Source organism: Balaenoptera physalus (genome assembly GCF_965194825.1).
Source record: "Balaenoptera physalus genome assembly, chromosome: 11".
NCBI lineage: Eukaryota > Metazoa > Chordata > Mammalia > Artiodactyla > Balaenopteridae > Balaenoptera > Balaenoptera physalus.
In genome coordinates this window covers 83,277,674-83,293,862 of record NC_138896.1, presented here as the reverse complement: position 1 = coordinate 83,293,862, position 16,189 = coordinate 83,277,674, and the positions used below count along the sequence as shown (strand labels likewise).

General features: G+C 39.2%; 1 protein-coding gene across 6 annotated transcripts in view; it reads right to left on the bottom strand.

Annotated features, from left to right (window-relative positions):
• PTPRG (protein tyrosine phosphatase receptor type G) overlaps window positions 1–16,189 on the bottom strand; it is a 725,147-nt gene that overhangs the window by 228,181 nt on the left and 480,777 nt on the right. For all 6 annotated transcript variants that reach the window (XM_082412077.1, XM_082412078.1, XM_082412080.1 and 3 more), the window contains exon 5: window positions 1,714–1,809. In XM_082412077.1, coding sequence (XP_082268203.1) covers window positions 1,714–1,809 — 96 coding nt within the window. The remainder of the gene's footprint in view (window positions 1–1,713; window positions 1,810–16,189) is intronic.

Here is a 16,189-nt window from a genome sequence, read left to right as displayed (position 1 = left end):
ATCCCATGGCACTGTGACAGTGAGGTCCTCCTAGTGGGCAGGAGCTGACTATATTCATCTTATATATTTAATGTAGCAACTGGTACCATACTTGGCATTGAATCACTGCTGAAACAATGATAAATACCTCTTCAATACCAAAATGTAAGATGCCAGGTTTGAATTTGGAAATATACATCAAGATTTCTCTATTTGGGGGAGAAATACCAAACTCCTAAATTTAGCATTCTTATTAGAAAGATTCAAAACACAGAGATCTCAAAATACAGGTTCTAACGAGACTGCCAAATTAAAATAACAATACCATCTTCTTTCCACTACATGACATAGTGTGAACTCTGATGTATAAATGCATATGCGGACTTATAAAGAAAACAAAGAAAGCAGCTCAATACAGCTGCTATCTAAAAAAACAAAAAAAAAGAAAAACTATTCTATTTTATATTATCTGCCCTCTATTTTGTGTCTACAGGACAGCAAGCCAAAATTTAGAGGACTAACCAGATGAAATACACATTAAATTTCTTTGTATGTGAACTACACTCATGTCCTGGAAATACTTTAAAAATCCAAAACCTAGATTTCACACTGAGGTCTTTTGCTGGTTTGTACACCAATGTGCCTCCCCTGCCCAATACTTTAATTGGGCTTACATTTAACAAGAGTTTCTAGAGCTGGAAAAATAGAAAGCTTTTGGGTAGAGCACGCTGTGAAACAGACCTTCCAGTACTCATAAAAACATTTTTAAAATTTATTTTCTATAAAAAGGATGACCTATAAAGTAGAACCTGGTTGGACTGGACATGCGTGGGCATGACAGGGAGGGAAGCAGGGGTAGGTTTGATAGCAGGGCTGCCGGAGTAGAGCATGGAAAACAGTGTGCTAAGAGGACAATAACAGAAAATAAGAGGTAACTACGTAAGTGGAAACTGTCTAAGAATGGAAGTTCAAGTGACCTCAGTATTGCCTAAGGCAAAACAATCACGGTTTAGATGCAGAAGGGGTCCAGACAGAACCCAAGTGAACTGCCAACAGCACAGTGCCCAGAATAGACTTCGGTTCGTGCAGAGAAGACACATACACCACAGGGTCTCCATCCCATAGAAACAGGGATGGCTGGATACAGATACATATTTTATTTGGCATTTACCAAATGTCTACTGTGTGCCAAAACCCACACTAGGGACTTCATTTAATGAAAATGTACTAACTTGGAAATGGTCCCAATAAAAATTTTAGTTACCATGGGGATTTCTGGCGGGGGGGTGGGGTGGGAACGAGGTCTCTTTAGATAAATGACCGATGCGATTTATTAACCTACTTGCAAGCAATGTCAAATTTAAAGCTGCTACAAAGAAAAACCACTTTTTTTTTTTTTTTTACATCAGTCTCTTAATATGCTGTAGGAACCTGTTCAAAACACTTCAGCAGTGAAGTAACTTAGATGATAAATGTGTTCTTCAATCTGTGCACCAGTCAAGTAGCAATAAAATCAGAATAATTCATGCAAAAATTTTCATTATGTTTCTAAACATACTTATTTACATTTTAAATCACACATTAGACAATATGAAATATCTTTCATTTAGACAGATGTGAACTAGAAAACAGATGCATTCATTAAACATGGAACAATTCGGTGAATTAAAAAAAAAAATACTCAAGAGAACTCTTTGGTTGAAGTATCAATACTTGAGCCCACTGTTAACTTACTTGAAAAAATATGGCCATGGCTCCGATTATTCTGTTTTCGGAAATGGCAGTTTGAAAGCTGTCAAAGTCATCTGGATTATAAAAGAAAATCTGCATCTGTAAAAGAACAATTAAAAAATGTATTAGGAAAATACATTAGGAAAACCTATGCAGAAGTAGAGAGAGTAGTACAATGGACCCAGATTCCCCAACATACTAAGATTTTGCCAAATGTATTCATCTATCAGTACTTTTTTCTTTGCTAAAGTATTTGAAAGCAAACCTCAGACACCATATCGTTTTACCCCTATATACTTCAGTAGGTATCACTAAAACACACATCTTTCCACATAACTACAATGCCTTCAGGCCACACAAAATAAATAACACCAACACCTTCTTATTACCTAATACTCATGTCATGGTGAAATGTCCTTATTAAGAAACAAAATTTTAATGGAGTTAAATACCATGAAGTAGGAAACTAAGACTGTGAGATTCAGTCCTTATGCTAAAATTATAAATGCTTACATGGACACATCTTTAAAGATAATGCCCATTCTAATGACGAGAATCTGAGGGGGGCTCTCAGTAGCTTTGAGAAACATTCCAAATGGACTATTTTAGTCAATTGAAAAAGAATATAATGGTAATGATAATAATAATGCTTTATATTTTACAGTTTGTGAAAAGCTATCCCATTCATGATTTCACTAAATCCATCTAACAATCCCTGTGAAGACTGGGCAGAAATTACTACACTCAGTTACAGATGAGGAAATAGTGCTTCAGAAAGTTGATGCCGACTTGGTTAAAAAGAAACATCAGTTGAAGAGTGTAAAGTCCAGGTGCTCTCATCCCAACCTTAAATACCTTCTCTTACATGTGGCAAGGGCTTCTCACTCAAAAAGCAGAACACGGATAAATCAACTTAAAATAATTATACAATTTTAATGCCTGCACATTCCTCAATACCTGAACAATTCAGAGAACAAAAACAACCTACAGTAAATTTAAGAAAATTGAAATCGTATCAAGTATCTTTTCCAACCACAACGCTATGAGACTATGTATCAATCACAGGAAAAGATCTGTAAAAAATACAAACACATGGAGGCTACACAATACACTACTTAATAACGAAGTGATCACTGAAGAAATCAAAGGGGAAATCAAAAAATACCTAGAAACAAATGACAATGGAGACACGACGACCCAAAACCTATGGGATGCAGCAAAAGCAGTGCTAAGAGGGAACTTTATAGCAATACAAGCCTACCTCAAGAAACAGGAAACATCTCGAATAAACAACCTAACCTTGCACCTAAAGCAATTAGAGAAAGAAGAACAAAAAAACCCCAAAGCTAGCAGAAGGAAAGAAATCATAAAGATCAGGTCAGAAATAAATGAAAAAGAAATGAAGGAAACAATAGCAAAAATCAATGAAACTAAAAGCTGGTTCTTTGAGAAGATAAACAAAATTGATAAACCATTAGCCAGACTCATCAAGAGAAAAGGGAGAAGACTCAAATCAATAGAATTAGAAATGAAAAAGGAGAAGTAACCACTGACACTGCAAAAAAACAAAAGATCATGAGAGATTACTACAAGCAACTCTATGCCAATAAAATGGACAACCTGGAAGAAATGGACAGATTCTTAGAAATGCACAACCTGCCGAGACTGAACCAGGAAGAAATAGAAAATATGAACAGACCAATCACAAGCACTGAAATTGAAACTGTGATTAAAAACCTTCCAACAAACAAAAGCCCAGGACCAGATGGCTTCACAGGTGAATTCTATCAAACATTTAGAGAAGAGCTAACACCTATCCTTCTCAAACTCTTCCAAAATATTGCAGAGGGAGGAACACTCCCAAACTCATTCTACGAGGCCACCATCACCCTGATACCAAAACCAGACAAAGATGGCACAAAGAAAGAAAACTACAGGCCAATATCACTGATGAACATAGATGCAAAAATCCTCAACAAAATACTAGCAAACAGAACCCAACAGCACATTAAAAGGATCATACACCATGATCAAGTGGGGTTTATCCCAGGAATGCAAGGATTCTTCAATATACGCAAATCAATCAATGTGATACACCATATTAACAAACTGAAGGAGAAAAACCATATGATCATCTCAATAGATGCAGAGAAAGCTTTCGACAAAATTCAACACCCATTTATGATAAAAAACCCTGCAGAAAGTAGGCATAGAGGGAACTTTCCTCAACATAATAAAGGCCATATATGACAAACCCACAGCCAACATTGTCCTCAATGGTGAAAAACTGAAACCATTTCCACTAAGATCAGGAACAAGACAAGGTTGCCCACTCTCACCACTATTATTCAACATAGTTTTGGAAGTGTTAGCCACAGCAATCAGAGAAGAAAAAGAAATAAAAGGAATCCAAATTGGAAAAGAAGAAGTAAAGCTGTCACTGTTTGCAGATGACATGATACTATACATAGAGAATCCTAAAGATGCTACCAGAAAACTCCTAGAGCTAATCAATGAATTTGGTAAAGTAGCAGGATACAAAATTAATGCACAGAAATCTCTTGCATTTCTATACACTAATGACGAAAAATCTGAAAATGAAATTAAGAAAACACTCCCGTTTACCATTGCAACAAAAAGAATAAAATATCTAGGAATAAACCTACCTAAGGAGACAAAAGACCTGTATGCAGAAAATTATAAGACACTGATGAAAGAAATTAAAGATGATACAAATAGATGGAGAGATATACCATGTTCTTGGATTGGAAGAATCAACATTGTGAAAATGACTCTACTACCCAAAGCAATCTACAGATTCAATGCAATCCCTATCAAACTACCACTGGCATTTTTCACAGAACTAGAACAAAAAATTTCACAATTTGTATGGAAACACAAAAGACCCCGAATAGCCAAAGCAATCTTGAGAACGAAAAATGGAGCTGGGGGAATCAGGCTCCCTGACTTCAGACTATATTACAAAGCTACAGTAATCAAGACAGTTTGGTACTGGCACAAAAACAGAAATATAGATCAATGGAACAGGATAGAAAGCCCAGAGATAAACCCACGCACATATGGTCACCTTATCTTTGATAAAGGAGGCAAGCATATACAGTGGAGAAAAGACAGCCTCTTCAATAAGTGGTGCTGGGAAAATTGGACAGATACATGTAAAACTATGAAATTAGAACACTCCCTGACACCATGCACAAAAATAAACTCAAAATGGATTAAAGACCTAAGTGTAAGGCCAGACACTATCAAACCCTTAGAGGAAAACATAGGCAGAACACTCTATGACATACATCACAGCAAGATTCTTTTTGACCCAGCTCCTAGAGAAATGGAAACAAGAACACAAATAAACAAATGGGAACCTAATGAAACTTAAAAGCTTTTGCACAGCAAAGGAAACCATAAGCAAGACCAAAAGACAGCCCTCAGAATGGGAGAAAATATTTGCAAATGAAGCAACTGACAAAGGATTAATCTCCAAGATTTACAAGCAGCTCATGCAGCTCAATAACAAAAAAACGAACAACCCAATCCAAAAATGGGCAGAAGACCTAAATAGACATTTCTCCAAAGAAGATATACAGATGGCCTACAGACACATGAAAGAATGCTCAACATCATTAATCATTAGAGAAATGCAAATCAAAACTACAATGAGATATCATCTCACACCAGTCAGAATGGCCATCATCAAAATATCTACAAACAATAAATGCTGGAGAGGGTGTGGAAGAAAGGGAACACTCTTGCACTTTGGTGGGAATGTAAATTGATACAGCCACTATGGAGAACAGTATGGAGGTTCCTGAAAAAACTACAAATAGAACTACTGTACAGCCCAGCAATCCCACTACTGGGCATATATCCTGAGAAAACCATAGTTCAAAAAGAGTCATGTACCAAAATGTTCATTGCAGCTCTATTTACAATAGCCAGGACATGGAAGCAACCTAAATGTCCATCGACAGATGAATGGATAAAGAAGATGTGGCACATATATACAATGGAATATTACTCAGCCATAAAAAGAAATGAAATGGAGGTATTTGTAATGAGGTGGATGGAGTTATAGTCTGTCATACAGAGTGAAGTAAGTCAGAAAGAGAAAAACAAATACAGTATGCTAACACATATATATGGAATCTAAGGAAAAAAAAAAAAAAAAAAGGCCATGAAGAACCTAGTGGCAAGACGGGAATAAAGACACAGACCCACTAGAGAATGGACTTGAGGATATGGGGAGGGGGAGGGGTGAGATGTGACAGGGTGAGAGAGTGGCATGGACATATATATACACTACCAAATGTAAAATAGACAGCTAGTGGGAAGCAGCCGCATAGCACAGGGAGATCAGCTCGGTGCTTTGTGACCACCTGCGGGGGTGGGATGGGGGGGGTGGGAGGGAGGGAGATGCAAGAGGGAAGAGATATGGGAACATATGTATATGTATAACTGATTCACTTTGTTATAAAGCAGAAACTGGCACACCATTGTAAGGCAATTATACTTCAATAAAGATGTTTAAAAAAAAAAAAACAACAACAACCTACAGAGTATTCTTGAGAGACTACATATGTGATAAAAATGAAAGATCTGGGACCCTATTCCAGCTTCTTCGTTTACTTGCATGTGAGCCCTCAGGCAAAGCCAGCGAATTTCTAAGCATCATTCCTTACGTATAGAATCAAGCGCTTACCCTTGGTAGGATGGGCGTGGGGATCAAACATGTAGGTGCAGGGTAAAGTGTGTAAGCACTATGCCTGGACCTCAACTGTGCTCCACAAATCGTCATCCTTGTCACGTTAACTTTTGGCAGGCATCTTAAGATTTCTAATATGAATGTGATTGCACTGCATCTTCTAGAATGGCCCCTACTCTTTACAGAAAATCAAATCTCCTATATCATTAGCTCTCTTCCATGACCTCTATTTTCCCACTTTTCCAAACGACATGATGCTATTTTCTGAACAACCACACCCCAGATGGAGTATGGAGACTTGATACTAAATGATAAATTCCCAATGGGAAAAGGGAAGTCAGAGAGACAAGGTGAAGTACACGTCAAAGGTGAACAGAGTCCTGCTGACTGAATTAACCAAGATGTTAAGAACAAGGTGACATATCTTCTCTAAAGGGTATATTTAGGGAGCCCAAATCAGGACACTTTTTAGGAAAAGTTAGATAACCAAGTGGGTGGGAGAAGGATGGGTAGATTCTTTTGGAGAATATTCTTATGGTGAATTATTTTCCTTAGACTGTGCATTCCCACTGACGCTGGCAACCTCTTATAAATGTGTTCCTTTATGTCTGGACGGCTACAGACATCACGAATTTACTCTGAGAAAAAACCCATTCAATGAAGTGCAGATTAAAATAGTTTAATACTGGGTGAATTGCTTTGGGGACAATGCCACTATCCCAAGAAAGAAACTCTGCAAAAGTATATTCAGAAAATTACACTTCACTTTCCTTTTAAAACCCAGGCCCTCAAATGAACTAAGTTCACGGAAGGTTATCTTATTCTTCAGCCCATGAGCAGGGGCGGCATTGTTTAATGCATCACCTGAATAGTGTGTGATACAAAATACTTTAAGATCTCTTCAAGAGCATTTTCATTTACAACTGGGTGAGGAAATTCATTTTTAGAAAATGTCTTTGAGTCATGGCTCCACCCATCAGGATAATAAAATGTCTCATAAAGAGAACAGCAGCCATAGGTCTGAAGTATCAGTTTTCCTTGCTATTTCTCTCAAGTTGTAGTCTATTGAATTATGTTAACTTTTAAAGATATCTTAAATATGAAAGTAAATAAGTTGATGGAGTTTTGCCGAGAGGGCACTGGACTTTAAATCATTTTGTTGTTATTGTTGATGAGACAAATTTAGGCACAAGCTAGAAACCTATTTTACAAAAACATCTTTGGAAGGGATTGGGATGGCTGCTGAATATTGAGAGTAAGCCCATCAACTTTCTGTATCTGCTCTCAAGTGCCATGTTCAGAGCCTTCCTTCAGCCTCCCCCAAAGTGCGTTCTTTCTAATAACGTGAATCGAAGTCAAGCTTACTGTATAGCAATCCTCTTCCTGTAGAAACATGGTGAACTGAAACTGAAGAAAAGATCTGGGAAATCGGGCAATAAAGAGATCCATTAACTGTTCCTTATATTCTTTACCCACATCACCAATTTATATCTTACCCATTTGCATTCTTCCTCTCTCCCTCCAAGCAATTATCTTCCCTGAATCATTTAATAGTTAAGTGGGAGAAAATATGCCCCTTTACCAACACATACTTAAGTGTATCATTTCTAAGAATAAGGATATTCTTTTACATATCCAGAGTAACATTATTAAAATGAGCAAGTTTCACTTTGATACAAAGTTTATTATAGATCATTATTTGGTTCTTGGTCCAGGAATCCAATCTAGGACCTAACTTTGCATTCAGTTGCCAAGTCTCTTTATACTGACCCCTCCGACCCCCAACTTTCACCTGGGACAGTTACTCAGCCTTTCTTTTTCTTTATTTGGTAGTTTGAAGTGTGCAGGCCTGTTATTATGTAGAATTGGGGTCAGTCTCATGGTTTCTCATGATTAGATTCAGGTCTTGCCTTTTGGGCAGGGGACCACAGTTGTAGTACTGTGGCTTCACAGAGCACCGATTTGCCCAGCAGGAGACCCTTCAAACAGATTCCTTTGTCATTTTGCCATGTTCCCATCATTTTTCATTCTTTAGCACCTCCTTATTAGCTGGCACAGATGTTCTAACCCCATCTTGTATTTCCCCTGTTCCAGCCCTGGAATTGGCCATTTCTTGACAGAGCCCTGGTTTCTTTTAGTGAGGAATGGTATTTAAAGACCAAACAGTTTTAACTCAATATTTTCCAAATATGTTTGATATTGGAACACTTTGGTTCTTCAAGAAAACTGTACAGCTTGAGGCTCTGTACGTCTATTCCAACCAGGACCCAGAAAACTGGGTCAACTTGGTGTAAATGAATGTCCCTCCAACACAAAGAGTGCCATGAGATATGTAGGTCTCCCCAACAACAGAAACAAACTGCACGAAGGTCAACTAAAAAAGCCACTGGTAGACTATGGGTACCAGGGTGCAACTGAAGGCCCAGTTCTATAAAGTATTTCAAACTCATGAGCGAGAATCACAGGCCTGGTGGATCATTTAATTTTACCTTGTGTAATGGTTGGAATGGAAAAGTCTGCAGGAATTCCTCTAGCCAGATCAAGGCGATAGATAACATCGAGTATAATGTGGCATAACCTGACATTTGGAAAATGGTATTCTACCCCATCACTGACCAGGAAGCATATGCTAAATCATACATACGGAAAATGGCCAAATGAATGACAACGCTATCAAGTAACGGGAGGAAGATGAGATGGGTTCTGTGAGAACAGGGTTGACAGCAGTCAATGCTCTCGTGTTATAGGGTCCTAGCATGATGTATACAGAGTCACAACAAAATGCCCACTTGGCTGCCCTTTCCTCCTGCCTTGCTCTATTTCCCCCCTTACATTTAAAACTGTCGTAGTTGCAATTTGATTTAAAACTATATATATGCCAGGTTTCCAATTTGTATCACTATCTGTGTTAAGCTGAATAAATAAAAATCAACAAGTCTGAAAACAACAGCCATCTGTACTTTTATTAATGTTGTTATTTTTCAAATATTTATAAAGTGCCTACTGTATATCAGGCACTGTACTCTCATTCATTAATACTCACTGAAGTAGGTACCACCATGATCCTCATTTTACAGCCAAAGAAAAGAAGGATTTCTAAAATTACAACACTCTTTAGGACGGAGGGTGGGGTTGGGATAAAACCTAATTGTTCCGATCCTAGTCAAAGCCTTAACCACTGTGCTTCCTTCCAGTAGGCAAAAAAATTTGCTTAATGCCTATTATGTATAAGGCACTATGACAAATGAAGACAGTTCACACTTGGGAAGATAAAAATATCAATAATAAGATAAGGTTAACATTGTTTTTTGAATGCCAAAGTTGAGTTGTAGATACATGTACCACAAAACTGCCTAAGGTAGTAAATGGCTCATGGTCACGTAAGGCATACACTAAATGAATACAGAATAATACAGGCAATGGGCAAGAGGGGATATTTTCTTGAAGGTGGTCTTCCTATTCTCTAATGTTGTAGTTGTTTGTGTAAGTCAGCTCTCACATCCCTGTCGTGATGGCGGCAAGAAGAAATGATCCCAATGCAAGAGTGGAAAATCCAGCAGTACTTTCTTTGGTGATTTAGAAAGCTCTACATTTTAATTTCCTCTCAAAAAACTTACATAATATTTCTCCAACGCGCACCCCCCCTCACATACGTGGCCCAAGAAAAAATTCATGATGAATTAAGGAAATGGCATGCAGACAGCCCAGAGGAAAGGCCATCTACTCATAGATTCATCAGACATTTCCAGGACACTGTTGTTCATCTTTAATAGAATGGAAGAACACATAGAAAAAGCTACAGGAAAAGAACAGGTGAGACATAAACACGATGAAATAAAGATGGTGACTAGAAAGGCAAGAGCAGAATTAATAAGAGGCAGTAGATAACAGAACTGAAGAGGCAAAATGTATTTTCCTGATCATTCTTGGGGCTACCATGTAGTCAGCCAGTTGAGAACGTGGTTAGTGGACAAAAAACAGTTGCCTAAGAATAAAAACATGTAGCAAAGACAAAGTAAGAATCCCAATACAGTTAATGATCTGCTGGTTCCACTTGTTGGACGATTTGCAAATGATGGTGTCAGAATTAAGGTTTTGGATAATAGGTTCTTACTCTAACTTGATTTTTAGATTATGCTGTACCTTCACTACTATATAGCCAGATCACACACACTCAACACAACACGTTCTAATTCTTTCATTCTGCCATTGCCATCAGACAGGAAGACTGATGCGGGCAGGAAGGCTACCTGCCTAGTTAAAGGCTCTGTCTTGAACAGTGCTGTTCTTGTAAATACTATTAATTCATATTTTGGAATGAATAAAATGAGTGGGAGCTCTGGGTAGCTAGCTGCAAGGACAGTCAAATGATAAAGCCACAATCATTATAATGAAGTTCTTGCTATCTCTAAGAATAAATAACGTAAGATGCGTAGCAGGGAGAGATCAGGATACTAAGAGAATGAATGGACTTAAACTGCTGGAGAAAATGTTCAAGAAGGCCCAAATATAAGCCCAAATCACTATGAAGTGGCTACGTGGACCCAGGTATGGGTCTGCTAAACCCAGATTATATTACTTTCTCTTTCATCTGCAAGGAATTTCAAACCGTTTTCCACCCAAGCAACTCTAGTCTGAAATTTTAACACTACAACACAAGAAAATCTATTCACTTAAATTATGGAGAAAAATGGTAAATACACACTATGTATATTATATAACAAACACTCTGAATTCAGAACTATGATATGGGTATTTTGTTTTATATCAATGAACAGTCTTTACTTCCAGTTACTTTTTTAAAGGGTCATGATTATATTGTTACCCCCTGTGATGGTTAATTTTATGTGTCGACTTGGCCCTAGCTATGGTGCCCGGCTGTTTGGTCAAACATTATTCCAGATGTTGCTGTAAAGGTATTTTTTAAAAAATATATGACTACTATTTAAATCACTAGACTCTGAGTAAAGCCGATTACCCTCCATAACGTGGCGGCCACGTGCAATCAGTTGAAAGCCAGAGGGTGCCCTAAGAGGAAGGAATTCTGTCTCCAGATTGCAACACAGAAATTCGGCCTGAGTTTCCAGCCTTGAGACTTAAGCCTGCAACATCATCTCTTGCTGGAATTTCCAGCCTGCTCTGCACATTGCATACCTGCCCATCTCCACAACTGAGGCAGCCATTTCCTTAAAATCTCAATCTCCCTCTCTGTTTGTCTATCTCTCTGTCTCTCTCCCTCGTATATAACTCCTATTGGTCCTATTTCTCTGGTGAGCTCTGACTAATACACCCCTAAATGTCACTGCTGATTTTAAGCAAAACACACCCAGACATATTTATATGCATCTGTGCATCACATTATAAAACGGTTCTGCAACCCTGTTCCTTTTTGAGTTTCTTTGAGCTCTGAGCTCTATCCTCTTCATTCATCTCTTTCTAACAAGCCTCTCCCCTGCAGAATGGGGCTACATTCTATTATATCCTACTACAACCCAGTTCACACTCTCCTGACTTACAGAAAAATATCCATGAACTTGACAGACAACACAACTGGGTGATATTAAATGAAGACCAAAGGACATGGGCTACAGCATCAGACCTGATGTGTATACAGAAGACACCTGAGATCTCTAAGGCTCAGTGTCCCCTTCTGTCACATAGAGGTAATACTGACCTCATGGGATCACTGTAATAACGAATCACTACTCACCTGCTTGGGAAAAGTAAGAAGAAATTCAACAGCTCTCACTTTTTATTATTATGTATCTTTATTACTTTCTTTATGACCAGAATGGATATGTAAATAAAGGTGAAAATAAATTGTTTGGGCCGGCCAACAATTCCAATGAGTCATGCCACAAGGTGTAGCAAAGAAACCTGTGTGTGGGCTTCACACAGCCTTCAGTGGAAGAATATTTTTAGAAGAACCGTGCCCCAGAGAACAGCAGGCATTCAACATCTTTACACGCAAGGTAGCATTTAAATAAACATTCTGAAACGTTTGCTTTATACAGTATCATTAATCGCAGAGTGCACTAATCCTTAATTATTTCCCTTGCTCTGTAATATGGAATTATCTTCAACTATATACAGCAGGAATCCAAATTTTGGGAGCAAAAGAACCCAAATTGCACAGCAGGCCTATGACTCCTATACCATCAGGTGTCAGGGTGTTTTGGGGATCCCTTTTAAAAGGTTCTGCGTGTAACTTGTTTATGCCGCTATAAGTCTATTTATTAGTTGCTTTTTGGAATTTCTGGTTCGGTGATTCATCTGACTAGTCAAACACTTAACTTTTGCACTCGTCTCTTGGTGGGGAAAAGCTCAGGCTCTTGCTTCCAACAGTAAGGGATTTACTATGCATGATTTGTTGAGTTATTTCTTACAGTTCAGCATCAGTTTGGACATAAATGAGGTGGGTTCAGCATCTGGCTACATGTTGCTTAGATTCCCTCATCACAGACTCAGGAAGGACGGCAGTAAGTTCCAGCTCTCCCATTCAATAGCTGTGTGAGCCGCCGGTTGAAGTTAGTCATCCTCTCCGCGTCTTAGCAGCCCCATGAGGAAACTGAAGATCAGAAATCTGTCACTGGGCTACACTGAGGATTAAATAAAATAACTCAAGTAAAGCACCTCCCACGGCATCTGGCTTACGATAGGCCCCCTATTGTTTCACGTGTTTCACGTGTCTTTAAAAATTAGCTAATGGGGGAAAAAAAGAAAGGGGAAAAACACAAATAAGTTAGTGAAAGGGTTGTTTGCAATAAACCCCAATTGGAAACTACCCAGATGCTAATCAATAATGGACCTTCCAATAATTGGAAACTACCCAGATGCTAATCAATAACAATTGTCGTGCCAATGTAGAATGCACTACAATGGCAGGTAATGATATGGACGAGTCTCACCAACCATGCTGAGACAAATAAACCAGAAATTTTCTTTGAAAAAAGAAAAAGGATACACTGTGTGATTCTGCTGGAATGTTGTACAAAATCAGGAGAAACTCTTGCACTCAGAAGCCAACACAGTGGTTACCCCTGGCGAGTGGTAACTGCAAGAGGGATCTTGGGGAAGGAGGGGGCGAGAAAGTGCTCTTTCTTGATCTGGGGCCTGGTTCCAAGTGTATGAAAATTCGTTCAGCTGTACGCTGACTACTTGTGAATTTTCCTCTTTGTGTATATTTCGATAACAAAGAAATAAAATGAGTGAAAAAGCTGTGCTTTTGAAACTGCGATAAACAAAATATAGTCTTCTCCTATGACAATGGAGCACGGCTGAGGTTGCTTCCCTGCTCTGTACCCATTCCGTTCAACAGAGGCTGCTCTAAGCAGGAGGATAAGGCTAGGGAGATCTTATCTGTGTCACAGAGCAAGTTCGCGTGGCTGGCTCAGAGCGTGCAGAATCACACCAGCCGAGGACTAAATAACAATTACACGGACCAAGCATTGCTTCTTTCGACCCTTCCCCTTGAGGCAGACACTGCAAAACGAAGCCCAGAGGCAGCAGCGGAGGGCTGCTTTAATGTATCCAATTCTTACAATACTTTACGTGACTTAATTCCTTCAATCCTTGGGGTATTTGGAGGGTAGGTACTATTATAATATTTTCCCCATTTTATACAAAAGGAAATTAAGGCTGAGATATTGGGTCTTGTCTGAGAAGTAATAAAGTCAGGATTCAAACCCAGGCATTTGATTGCACAGCCTACACTTTAAAAATCCTCTCCACACAACATCCTGATCAGAATTCCCATTAGCAGTGAGAACTACCTATTAGCTATTGCTAGAATCCTAGCACAAAGCTTCCAGGGAGGTGGTTCTCAAAGACGGGTGATTTCTGGACCCCAGAGGACATTTGTCAATGTCTGGAGACATTTTTGGTTGGTGTCACTAGGGGGTAGATCCTACTGGCATCTAGTGGGTAGAGGCCAGGGAGGTTACTAAACACCATACAATGCATAGGACACTCCTCGCCAAAGCACCTCATTATTTTGCCGGAAATGTCAATAGCGCTGAGGTGTAGAAACCTCGCCTACACCCACTGCCACATGATGTCTAGTCGATGCATGTGGTAAAGCTCTGTGTTTTCCTTTCTCTTTCCTACAACCGAACTTGCAGGGAGGAGGAACAAGTCTGCTGTAATGGGGCTCAAAGATTGGAGAGTCTTGCCCTTACCCGTAAACCAGTAACTTCAAGACCTCGTTCACCTATTGCAGTTACTGTAATAACCTTCTTTTCTATTAAAACAACCTTTCCTTGCTTGCATAGCTGTTTTGTACATAAGCTTCTGGTTCTGAAATGCTTAACACCTTGGACACAGCGGAGGGGGAGGGGACCGCCTAGGTGCATCTGGAACTCATTTGTATTTCAAAAACACGAAAATAACCACCGCAGCGTTTGTGCTCTTTGTAATGTGAAGCTTTTTAGAAATCGCTTGTACTTGGGAGTAACAGCCACATGATTCACCATGAAATAAAGTCTGGAAAATCATTTTGGATAAATGGACCTATAAATTCAATAGAATTTCCATGACAACATAGACTGCAACACTCAACCACAAATAAAAGGCTATAAATCATTCCAAACCAACGAGGAATCGGCAATAGGTCTCCCGTTTTGAAATACAAGAAACCTGAAATACAGTTTATTTGTTACTGACTCACCCAAAGTTCCCATTATGGTTTTTCCCTCATTTCTGATATTGTATTTTCTACCTCATAATAGGTTCTGGGGAAATGACGATGCCATGAATTTGTAATCAAGCTAAATAAAATTAACACAGGTATAGAGTTGGTTGTATCCCTCCCTTTCTCCCAGCCAGAAACCTGCAAGAAAGCTTGTGCACAAAGAAAAGTTGTGCAGTTTTATCCAGAAAACTGCATTTTGCCCCTTGCAGCTAAATGTTGCTAAATCAGGAGGGTCTCCCTAAGAAACAGGTTATGCAAAACATTTCTGAGAACACACATGCCAGACAATCTGGACGCTTCCCAAAAGCTTTCTTGAGTTCTATAAATCAAAACCGCACCCTCTAGTGTTCTAAAGGTAATCTCCACAGTGAGGCATCTTTTAGATTAGTTTGGTCAATTGAACTAGAACATCTGTTCTTTAAAACAGCTCTCCGCTCCTCAAGTCTTCTGTTTAATTCTGGTGGAGGTGCCCTTACAATGGACTCTTCTAGGTCCAGTGTGCTGGGACCTCTCCCACTGGGTGGTACTGGCCCCAGGACCAAGCCCGTAGCAGGCACTCATTAAATGACTGTGGAATAAATAAATGGAAGGAAGTTATTTCTCGCACGGGAGGAAATGCATTGCCTTGCTCTATTCGAACCCTCTCTGATTTCGAAGTCTCCCTTATAGCCAACAGCTTTGGGTAGATAACTGGTAGAGGACGGAAAACCAATTTATGGAGCTATGGATTTGGCTTCCAGAAGGGCTGCACATCTCCTAAAATACTGCCAAGGGTGGTACGTGTGCACACTGGACAGTGTCTATCTCTTTTCATCAGATAAACTCTTACGGGTCCCTCTATTACCACATGCTGATAACACTTCAAAACACATTTTCAGTCCTGATGTCACGTGGTCTATGGCTTTCATCAAAATCGTCAAGGGCTCTGCAAGCCAGAAAGGTTAAGAATCACTGGTACAAAAAAACAAACAAACAAAAAACAAGTGAACATGCCTCTATGAGCACAAAATCCTTTCTCCAAGACAGGTCCCTAGAAGTGGTTCTAATTGTCCCCGGAAAAGGGGACACAC